Source organism: Rhodamnia argentea, chromosome 1 (assembly GCF_020921035.1).
Source record: "Rhodamnia argentea isolate NSW1041297 chromosome 1, ASM2092103v1, whole genome shotgun sequence".
NCBI lineage: Eukaryota > Viridiplantae > Streptophyta > Magnoliopsida > Myrtales > Myrtaceae > Rhodamnia > Rhodamnia argentea.
Genome location: NC_063150.1, coordinates 22,320,485 through 22,332,158, shown reverse-complemented (window position 1 = coordinate 22,332,158; position 11,674 = coordinate 22,320,485). Strand labels below are relative to the sequence as shown.

Sequence of the window (11,674 nt, the reverse complement as noted above, 5' to 3'; positions counted from 1 at the left end):
GATATGTGCATCGGAAATTCTAAAACTTGCCATGAAAGTGCAATTGAGTTTTAAAACTTGCAAAAAGTGCAATCAAGTTCAAAAACTTATCAAATTGATGCAATTGAATCCTTCCGTTAAGTCTGTCCAACTTGACCGACGTAAAATCTTGAACCTTACTTTTTTTAATATTTTCTCTCTCCTATGTGGCAAGGACATAGCTAAAACACGAAATTTAAGGCTAAAACGATGTCTTTTTTGTCCAATATGATTTCTAATTTTATACTTAATTAAAATTTAAAAAATGCTAGAAATTAAAAATATCAAAAAGAAGAAGAAGCTAGAACCAGCTGCTACTAACGGAGATCGTAACTATAACAATCCTAAGGTAGCAAAATTCCTTGTTTGGTAAGTTCTGACCCGCACGAAAGGAGCAACAATCCGAGCAATATCTCGGAGAGAAACTCAGTAAAATAGATATGTTTGTGAATAAATGCACTAGGAGACCCTATTAAGCTTTACTATTGCTTGGGATTGGCGGGCATCCATTCTTTCTACAATAAAAGACTCCATGTTTTGCTGTAGAGTTGAAAGATTGATGCTAGTGTATCTAGAGAATTAGGGTATATTTGGCAACGATTATCATTCTCCGATTCTGTTCTAAAAAAAAAAAAGGGATGAAAACATATTTGATAATGATTTTGGAAAAAATAATCACTTTTGAAAATCACAAAAAAGAACAAAGTTTCGATTTTTTTTTAATAAGATTAAGTCCACGTGGACTTCTGAACTTTAAAAAAAAAATAGATTTTAAAATTTACCAACAACTAATTTTTTTTAGATACAATTTTTAAAATTAAATTTAAGAATAAGCTTTAAAATTTAATAAAAAATTTCAAAATTTAAAAAAGGGGTCAAATAAAAAAATAAAAAAAAAAATAAAAATGGGGGGAAATTTTAAAATTAAAAATTGAAAAAAATTATAACCTAGAAAAATTAATTTTTTAAAAAAAGATGAAAAATTTAAAAAAAAAAAAGTATTCTTGCCACCTGGTTATTCTCCGAAACAGAAAATTTGTGCAATTCAAAATGCGTTTTTGTCCAAAAATTGTAATTTTGTACATTTATCAAATGCATTTTGATTATCTGAAAATTATCCCGGGAACATAATTAGAAAATATGATTCTAATCAAAATTACTTTTTTGGATAAGAATCGTTGTCAAACAGGCCCTTAACCTATAGGCTATAATTAGAGATGCCATTGTTTATGGTATAGAAGTTCCTATAAAAATGGGAAATGCCCTACTTATGAGTGCGAATTAAACTATTATTTTACGTAATAAGAATTTAATGAGGCTTCCCTACTCAACTTATCCCATAATGTGCATGTTCGGTCAATTATTCTAGCTACTCCCTTACTAATGTCTTTCGAATATGTTTATTCGGGGATGGTGAGGTAATGGTAGACGTGGTTACGGGCCCCGACCAAATCTAGGTGAGGGTCGCCGGCCCTCGTTCGGTTCCGGCCAAGGGCCGCAATTGGGAGGGGGCCATGAGGCCCTCACTTGCTATCGGCGAGGGCCGCCAATCTCTAGCCGGGCTCGGCGACCCCCGTTAACCATTCCCTCACCATCGCCAGCTCATCTCGGCCGTGGGTTTTAGCTTCTTCTTTTTTGAGCATATGCTTTTAGTTAATCTAAGTAAAATTTATATTATAAATCCTATTTGGACCAAAACGATGCCCTTTTATCCATGTCATCTTCACGTAGGAGAAAGAAAATATTAAAGAAAAAATCATGTGAGCGATTTATGTTAGCCATGTTAGATGGAGTTAATGAAAGAACTCGATTGTACCAATTTAACAAGTTTTAAAACTTGATTATACTTTTGCAAGTTCAAGGACTTCGTGAAAAGTTTTAGGACTTCCAATGAACATATCCCTTCCTTGATTAATGAATGCTTTCCTTTTGTGTTTTGGTTCAATTTTTTGATGTTAAAGTACGAAAAAAAGGGACATCTATTTTTCTTTTCTTTTTTTTCCAGTTGATATCCCTTATTCTATTTTGATCGATAACTTTTTCCTATTAAAATACATATGTACAAAAAGATTTGAAAATTTCCAATTTTATCGCCTCAATTCACCAAATAAAAGATGGGATACAACAAAATTCATGTATCTCAAATGATGTTCTACAATCTTATTCAAATTAAAAATCCAGACTACCAAGCGCATCCTTAAGGTTTCGTGGGAATTCCAAAATATTCCTCGAATACATATATTCTAGAATATTCTTGTAATATCAGTAGATGGTAAATGAGAGCATTGTATCTAATAGGTGTCTCCACCTCTTTTAATTGTCCACAAAACAAATTGGGTCACTTCACCATCTGCAGCTCTTGCCTGAAAAAATAATGAGCTGTGAAGTAGGGTCCCCATCTCCTTACGTGCCCCACTAGCAATTTGGCGATCAACTTAGTCTCTAGTTCGAAAACCGCATGCTTGTTCTTCTTCTCGAATGAGCTCTTCTTGCCGCTACAGAGCAACAGCCTCCTGATAGGCAACTTCAATTTGTTACTACGCGAGACAGTAATGCAACACAAAGAGCAAATGATACATACATTTTATGTCAAATATACTTAAGACATCATAAGAATTTACACAAAAGTATACATAATCCACTTGACAAGATAAAAGCGCATTATAAGACAGATATGTGATTGGAATAACCACCAAACCAAAGATCGTTATAAAACATTGATCTAAGTCCAGCTTGCAAAGCTGCAAAAAACAATCCAATCACAAAGAAGCATTCTACGACCTTCGAAAATAAAATTTCTTATAGGTCAATCTCTGTGTGCTCCCAACAATAATGTCAGCAGTCCAGTAAGCTCGGAGACAATTTTTCCCATATTTGCAAGAAGCTATGCAGCCAATATTAGTACAAAGTAATAGTAGCTAAGAACATCAAACCTGCTTTTTCTTTGACTTCTTTTCCTTAAGATTAGCCCCACGTCTCGACTTCTGATTAGCCCCACGTCTCAACTTCTGATTAGCCCCACGTCTCGACTTCTGCTCGCTTCCAGCCACCCATGCTTCTTCTTCTTCTTCTCGAATGAGCTCTTCTTGCCGCTTCAGAGCAACAGCCTCTTGATAGGCAGCTTCAATTTTGTTACTACACGAGACAGTAATGCAACACAAAGAGCAAATGATACATACATTTTATGTCAAATATACTTAAGACATCATAAGAATTTACACAAAAGTATACATAATCCACTTGACAAGATAAAAGCGCATTATAAGAAAGATATGTGCTTGGAATAACCACCAAACCAAAGATCGTTATAAAACATTGATCTAAGTCCAGCTTGCAAAGCTGCAAATTCCAATCCAATCACAAAGAAGCATTCTACGACCTTCGAAAATAAAATTTCTTATAGGTCAATCTCTGTGTGCTCCCAACAATAATGTCAGCAGTCCAGTAAGCTCGGAGACAATTTTTCCCATATTTGCAAGAAGAAGCTAACCTAATCATCGCGAGAAAGGAGTTGGAGGGGTATTTAACAAGCAAAGAAAAGAGTAGCTTCAGATAGGGACAAAATGATGGTGTTTTAACCATGGTAAGGAATCTGGACTGGCCCTCATCACCATGTATTTCCAGGTGAAGTTAAATATCTTTTAATAGATCCTTTGCCACGCTGGCTAAAGCCTCCACAGACATTGTCAATTATCCCTAGTGAACTCTACATGTGCTTCTCCCTATTCTCTTAGATACATATGTTACAACTTTAGCATCATTGTTATGTTAGCAAAAGTTGTCTCTCCCTGAAAGACGAAAACTAAGTCTGTTCACAGAAATATATCTGTTTCATGGCAAACAAGCCAGAAAGACAACTATAAGAAGAAAGAACCTGAAAATTCCTGCACAAGGAAATACCTGAAAATATGTGCAAGTACAAAAATCTCCACTGTTCTTCGACCCAATTCTGTCAACCGCCTTTCGTCACGCTCAATGGAATCCTTATTGAAGTCCTCACCAGAATTGCCATCCTAAAGTTTTATTGGACAGTTGCAGAGCCATGACTTAGGTTGAAGACCCAAAAAAATTATGTATTTAATGAAATAGCACGAAACAATCAAACAGGAGAACAGGAAGGAAAAACATTAAGTTGATCATACACATGCTGATCTGCCCATGGTGCAAACTTTTAAATAGGAAAAACTTATAAGGCAAACCTATTATGTGCGAGTGTAAGGATTTCACACCACAAAATTTCGTCTGACAGCTTGACCAGTCTTCTGATCAAAACTACCAAGTACAGAGTTCATCATACACACGCTGATCTGCCCATAGTGAAAACTTTTAAATAGGAAAAACTTATATATGGCAAACCTATTATGTGCAAGTGTAAGGATTTCACATCACTCAATTTCATCTGACAGCTTGACCAGTCTTCTCATCAAAACTTCCTACGCTCACCAAAATGACCAACGAAAATCCTAGCTTGGACTTCCCATACTAATAAAAGCAGCCTCTCATTTATAGAAGAGAGAGAAAAAATTCACATGTCTTATTCAAGTAAATGTTGCCTTCCTAACTGTCATGTCATAATAAGGACATGATGCATTTAGAAAAGCGAGGCAAGACATCAGGATGCATAAACCAACAAGATCCAACCAAGAGGCGGGAGTTAGAGAATGAGTCGCTCTGAATGAAAGCTATTCAGGACTGGACCAACGACATCTAAAGAAAAGCACTTTGCCATACAAAATGCAGTTATGGTCCAATTAATAGAAAACTAAATGCTGCCATCTCATTCGCACTCTTAACATTCTGCAGCCATTCTTTGTGGTTCCCTATACCATATCAGCATAACAAACTTGAGTAGAATTGACAGCTTACCTTTGTTCGATATTGAGGACCCTTCTCATCTTTTGGAGGCAGAGGTTCCAAGGCGGCCCTTTCAAGCAGTAATAATACGTCATCCACCAAAACAAACATATCCTTATCCACCGAAACAATGGGAGCCGGCATTTCATCAGGATCCAATACTTTTGTCCTCCCTTTCTTACATTTGCTTGGACCTTCGAGAGCCTTCAAACCACTATACAAGGAATCCATAACCAAAGTCGAGGTAACTTCTTTTGCTATGAAAAAGTGTTTCACCACAACTTTGAGAATCACATCCATTTTCTCTTTTGACATACGGCGTCTAGCATTTTGGTCAATTCCCAACCAGAAAGCACAGAAGCTGCAAAATCATGTATCTTCCCATTAAAATAGGCAAATAACCTCACAAATCAGATTTCAACATACAAACTACAATTAAATGAAGATTTGAATACATAACAACGGCTCCAGCGAGTCCTCAACTGAACACTTCATAACTCTGAGAATAGTGATTAAAACAATATACTAGTTGAAAAATAGTACTAATAACAGCGTACCTTGACCATCTAGCATTGTCCTCGATCAGCTTCCCAAGCTTGCCCCTCCTCTCTTCCACAAAACGTCGGCAGATTTGTTCTACATTAGTCAAGTGCACACGAACAAGTTCTCTCCTGTATTGAGAATCCAGGCAACGGAATGGTCGATCTGCTTTCTCCCTGTTAATGATCAAGCAGGGTTAATCAGATGATAAAAGTGAGTGTTCACTGGGCTAATTGAAGCTTAATCAGATGATGAAAATGAATGTTCGCTGGGCAAATTGGAGCTTAATCAGTTAAAGGTAAAAGTAGGTTACGGAAGTTCGAAGAAAAAAAGCAGCAATCACTTCAAAATTAAGATAACAGCATCTTGATCTTCGTGACCAGCCAAACCATTGGATAGGAACATAAGGCAGAAGACTCTCATATGGAAATTGGAAGGTTTCTCAAGTAGTCACTCCTAAAGAATTTCTAAAAGCACGACTATTCATGACATACACAATATCACCAAAGTACGATTTTTTTCTACCTTTCAAAGACAGGACTGACTGGGTATAGATGCATGAGTAAGTCCAACTAGCCAACAATGAATTTTAACTGAGAAGGATGAAATTATCATGTGAGAACTTCACAATGTGGATAAACTAACCAATTATCATGATCCAACATGATAAATGGTTATGTTTGTGTCTTTATTTATATAAATTGCTTATGTATATATATTAAAAGATATTAAAAGAGAAAAGAAAACAGAATCTTCAACTGCCAGAAAAACCATACACATGTTAAGCCAGACATCAATCCCTCGTCAGCTTAAAAACTAGCCTAAAAATTATATGTATCGAGGAATTTTTAAATTTAGAAAGCTTAAAAAAATTAAACTGCACAAAGATTTTATTAGGGAATCAACAGATACTAGTGAAAACAAAGCAAAATCAAATCGCGCTATATACTTCACAGCAGAAATTGTAATATTAAAAAAACGATTAAAGTGCAATCAATTTCTAAGGGGGGTTCAGATGATTATGTTAATCCAGACATCAATCCCCCATCAGTATAAAACCTAGCCTAAAAATGATAGGTATGAAGGAATTTTTAAATTTAGAAACCTTAAAAAAACTAAACTACACAAAGATTATGCAGGGGAATCAACAGATATTAGTGACAACAAAGAAAAATCAAATCGCGCTATATACTTCACAGCAGAAGTTGTAATATTAAAAAAAAGATGAAAGCGCAATCAATTTCTAAGGGAGGTTCACATGACCTGAATGTAAGAGACCATAACCAGACCACCCTCTTCCATAAAAATAAAAGGGACAAGGGGAGACAGAGAGAGAAACAGTAAGAAGCAGCTATGAACACTAGATCATCAATTAACTTACCAAAAAAAAACACTAGATCATCAACTCTATGACATTAAATCAACTGTTTTAAGTCCTTCATGTGACATAGGGAATGTCAACACGTATCCACTGATTATGACTTTCACACGCAAGTACAGACAGAACGAAATACTGGCACTTTAACTAGGACAGATAAACTCAATTCCAACCCCACAACTACTAGTAAAAGTTCATAATTAGGCAACTTGAAATTGAATAGAAAACATTTCGGGCTTCAAATAGATTCAGAATCAACCATAACTACATCGTTACAAGAAGAATTCCCTTCATGAAGAAGTAGCTTAATTTTGCAAAAAAACGTGACAACCATGCCACTTGGCACAATTTAAATGGCGTAGACATGATGACAATACTGATGAGTCACACAACACAAGGGAAGAAAATTCTGTTTTGAAAAGTGACTAAGATGAACCTATGCAGAAAAATCTCTCAAATGAAGAATAACATAAATGGAACCATTATATGAAAGAGGAAAATGAAAATAAAGACCTTATGACTTGGACTTGAGCCTTTATGATAAGGGTGTCAGCATCAATAAACCCATCAAACACTTCCGACAATTCCATAAACTTTTTCCATCCCCAATCATGCTCCTCCTTCCGAAATCGATGTAATGAATCTGCAAAACTCGCAGCAAGCCAGTTATTGACCTTGGGAGGGTCAAAACTTCAGTAAATGCAACTAAACAAATGTAAATCAACCCACCGGAATATTTCGATTTCTTTGGATCTTTATTCACCACAGCAATTGTAAATTGTGCAAAATGACTCCATCCTGCACAAAGTAAAATTATCCTTATACAAAAAGAAATCTTGACTGTACCACAATGAGATATACAAAACTATCATCAAATGTATTTAAAATTAGAAAAAGTGGTGAACCTGGAAGAAGTTTGTCATGATTGGCAACACAGAGAAACAAAGAGAGATGGTTGCAGGCATCACAACCTTGGGGATATATTAAAATATACCTGCATCGCACAGGCAAATTATCAAACAACACAACCAGATCATTAAAACTTATCTGCCTTCATGAAGTTCTAGGAAATTATTTGGTATACAACCAAATACATGCAGACTGAAATGCGATTCTCATCCTCCGAGACAATTTCAAACTTGTTTTGAATGTTTTAGTTCAAGTACACCTTAAAAAAAAAAAAAATCAAGCAACTAGGAAAAAATTAATTATCCTTAAAAAAGAGACTCGGATAATTCGAATCAAATTATACAACTTCATCTTCAAAGGGGACTAGTTAAAATGACTGCATGAAACAAAGGCCCTCGTATCTTTCACATTACATACAGAACAAACTACTAGTTCAAAGAAAAACATAAGGGCATGTGTGGATAGATTTTTACTTTTTGCTTTACACCTATTCTAAATCTCATGTCGGACACAATTTGACTTTTTCTTAGCCCAAAGCACTTGAAACTTCCACAATAAAAAATGTTGGCACTTCTTGACACTTGTATAATATGTTAGATTGAAGGGGGAAAGCACAATTCAACCAGAAAAAGGGGAAGAGGGAAAGAAGAGAAAGGGGGGTTGAAGCAAAAGGAAAAGGTTGCTTTTTGCTAGGTATAACCACATACTGCGTAAACCCACTCAACATTTGTGGATGCTAAGATAAAGCATTGGATGCAAAGAAAAGCATTTTAGAGGACATAATGAATTGGAAGGCTAAAAAGACAAGCAAATAACATAGGATACTCATCAACTGTTAAAACCGGGCATAGGTGATGACAAAGAGTGAAATAAACAGTCCATATGATATGACAGGATATTTTACTTAAAAATACTTGTCTATAAGATATGGAAGAAAAGTTAAATGCAGTATATTCCTAGACACAACAATATTAATCATGATGAAGTAGGCAAACTAAGGATGCCAGGAACCATTCCTATCTTACAACATAAGGTAGATGGCATGACCAACATCTAGTTAATGTCATCACTAGCAATTAGTTTCCCAAAAGCCATTGACTAATATTAGATAAAGAAACAATCTACTTCCTTCTCATTTCCCGAGAGAATACTAGCGTCATGCGATTGCAGAGAGTGACACTTGTCCGTGTGGAATTCCAACCCGCGGGGGCCCACACCCCATATTCGATTGATTCATGAACTAGGTATCCCTGTCAGAGCTGGAAGGTTCTTACCCCACTTTCTGTATATCAGAAACGAAACAGATCCCCAAGGGAACAAGAAGACTGAATTTCACAATATGACAAAGACCAACATGGACATTTGAAAGAAAGAATATCATGGCATCTAAGTAGAAGTGACTAGATTTTTACTACAACAGCTACAATCAAATTCTTCCAACTAATCGCGTAGGCATCACAGATCTTCTTCCTCCGCTGTGTTCCATTAAGTGTCAAGTCTTCAGTAAAACCTAAGTCTTTTGTGACTCAATCTTTCCAATAGAATACAAAAAACGCATATCGTACAGAATTAGTTCAAGAAGACGAAAACAATCACAGCCAACTTCCATCTACTATAAAGAGTCATACCATTTATAGCCGCCAGCGTCAAATACACTACTACGAAGTTCCCTTTTATTAATCATCCGTGAAAATTTGTCTATCTTCCATGTACGTTTTCCATATAACTCGGAAGGTTTTGGCCCTACAACAAAAAGAGAGAGAGAGAGAGAGAGAGAGTTCTTCAACAAAAGCAACCATAATACGTATAAGTACCTGAAACAAAGAGCAAGATGAGACTACATCCCCTAAGAAAAATGCCCGTCATCAGAATTAATGACATGTTCCATCATTAAAAAGATGTTGATAGACAAGGTAGGGAGAGGCAATCCTCAATCCGAGTGGAAGAGGGAAGAAGCTACAGCATTTATCTAGTAAAAATCATCAAAAGCTACTGACCAATTAGCCAAAACTTTTCAAATTTCTGGACTTATTGAGAAAAGAACTTTTCAGATTTATCTACATAAAAAATTCGCACCTTTTTTGGAGGGTAAAAGTTCTAATTTCACAACCAAACAGGAAGAATGCAGTTGGAAGCATCAAGAATAATTATCTATCTTGGCATCGTATCCTATTTCAAGGAACTCCAGCTGCAATAATGCCTTCATAGAAAATGGGTATCTATGACTTCATAAAAAAAAAAAAAAGTGGATTATCCTCTGCGCAGATCCACACAAAGATTCAACAAAACGAATAAATCCAGTCATCGCAAAACTTGAACTGCATCAAAGAAGTCTATTCCAATGTTACAAGCCCCTTTACCACCCAGCATGCACTATTTTAAGCAGTCTTCTCATCAAGTATTGATTCAGTACATATGCAAATGATAGTGGGCAACTATGACTTCATAAAAAAAAAAAAAAGAATGGATTATCCTATGCGCAGATCCACACAAAAATTCAACACAACAAATAAATCCAGTCATGCACGCACTATTTTAAGCAGTCTTCTCATCAAGTATCGATTCAGTACATATGCAAATGATAGCTTTTGAAGATCTCAAAATCACAGGAAGCCAGGCAAAGACAACATTGAGTCAAAAGAATTAAAGCTGAAGAAGTAAGCACACCACCATCCTCGTCATCGTCGTCGTCGTCGTCAGTATCCCAGTATGGAGGCGAAGTCGATGGGGTTCCCTTTTCCACCTGCTCTGAAGATCGCCATTCCGCCAATGCTTCCCCAGATTGAGAGCTCTGAGCACTCAAAATCCCCTCCTCAGACCTTCCCACTCCAGACTCCTCCGTCGCAACGCCAGCCATTTCTCGCAATCAAACACTCCTCTTCCACACCGGCTCAACTCTTATTCCTAAAAAGAGAAATTTCAGTAATTAAACGAAAAGAGCGTTGAAAGTCAAAGCTTTGAAGCAACACTTTTACATTGCAGAAAATCATTTTCGCTATCCACACATATTCTTCCACATAAAAATAACTCCTGGAATAAGAAATCCAATAGATAATGCCCGCAAGAGAGAAAATTTTGAAATCCAAAAACAACAGTAACTTGATCCAACACATACTATCAGCCCAGATGACATCCATTTCCGGGCACACGCCAAAGGCAGCCGCAGAAACAACCTCCTTCCACGACTTAAATCCTCTCATTTCTGGGAAAACCCACGCGAACCCGTAAATCCAAACACTAGACACCCTAAACCTAACGGAAAGGCCATTTCCACGATTCGACAGGTGCCCAGGAAAACCCTAAACAAAAAATCAGGCAGGAGAACGCCGAACAAGAATTGAAAATCGCCCGATTAACCCAAATTGCATGATGCCTAAAACCCGCAACGCGCCCAAAACCAGCCGACCCCGCGAAACGCAGAGATCGACGGCCAAAACCGCCCTCGAAGCCCAATCCGAATCAGAATCACGGGCGGCACGCAGAGGTCGCGGCGGGGGGCGATTGAGGGAATCCATCGAAAACGGAACGAAATGGAAAAGAAGAAAAAAACAACCGAAGCGATTCTCGCGAACAGGGCCACGGCGGCGCAAGATTGAAGGGCTTGTAATACATACTAACCTTAGGCAAAAGACCCCGGGGTGGAGATTGGTGGGGGGGCGGGGGGGCTTTTGGGGGAGACGACGGCAATTTGGTGCTCGAGAGGTTTAAGTGAGAGAAAGAGAGGTCGTAGGAGCAGCGCAGGAAGAGAGAGAGAGAGAGAAGAGAGAGAAGACCGAAGGCGGAACCAGAGAAGAAAATTTATATTCTCGGGGCCTCTTTTTTCTTAATTTCGTTATCCCTTTTTTTGTTCCCCTCCTTTTAATTAATTAATCCTGTCCGGAAGTTTTACTTCTTCCTCGTAAAATACAAATAAATAAATAAAAGTTGCATTGCGCTTCTGATTTTTTGAGACAACGTAAGTAGAAAAATGAGAAG

At 37.1% G+C, this 11,674-nt stretch overlaps 1 protein-coding gene across 2 annotated transcripts; it reads right to left on the bottom strand.

Annotated features, from left to right (window-relative positions):
* Positions 1-2,913: 2,913 nt before the first annotated feature.
* LOC115733858 (TNF receptor-associated factor homolog 1a-like) lies at positions 2,914-11,458 on the bottom strand. Of its 2 annotated transcripts, XM_048274983.1 has the most exons (11): positions 11,318-11,458; positions 10,367-10,603; positions 9,328-9,442; positions 7,696-7,784; positions 7,520-7,588; positions 7,304-7,433; positions 5,430-5,588; positions 4,885-5,233; positions 3,919-4,031; positions 3,049-3,153; positions 2,914-3,000 (listed from the first exon to the last, which is right to left on the bottom strand). In XM_048274983.1, the coding sequence occupies exons 2-11, from the start codon at positions 10,554-10,556 to the stop codon at positions 2,946-2,948; spliced, it is 1,374 nt and encodes a 457-aa protein (XP_048130940.1). In that variant the 5' UTR covers positions 10,557-10,603; positions 11,318-11,458; the 3' UTR covers positions 2,914-2,945. The 2 variants fall into 2 exon arrangements, with proteins under 2 accessions (XP_048130940.1, XP_048130969.1); XM_048275012.1 differs by lacking the exon at positions 2,914-3,000 and having other exon boundaries at positions 3,083-3,153; positions 3,933-4,031.
* Between the last annotated feature and the right edge of the window lie 216 nt (positions 11,459-11,674).

Coding starts and splice junctions, on each gene's coding strand:
- LOC115733858 (XM_048274983.1), bottom strand. CDS start 10,556: ATGGCTGGCGTTGCGACGGAGGAGTCTGGAGTGGGAAGGTCTGAGGAG. Junction 5,234..5,429: donor GACAATGCTAGATGGTCAAG/GTACGCTGTTAT, acceptor ATGATTTTGCAG/CTTCTGTGCTTTCTGGTTGG. Junction 4,032..4,884: donor GTCCTCAATATCGAACAAAG/GTAAGCTGTCAA, acceptor ATAAAACTTTAG/GATGGCAATTCTGGTGAGGA.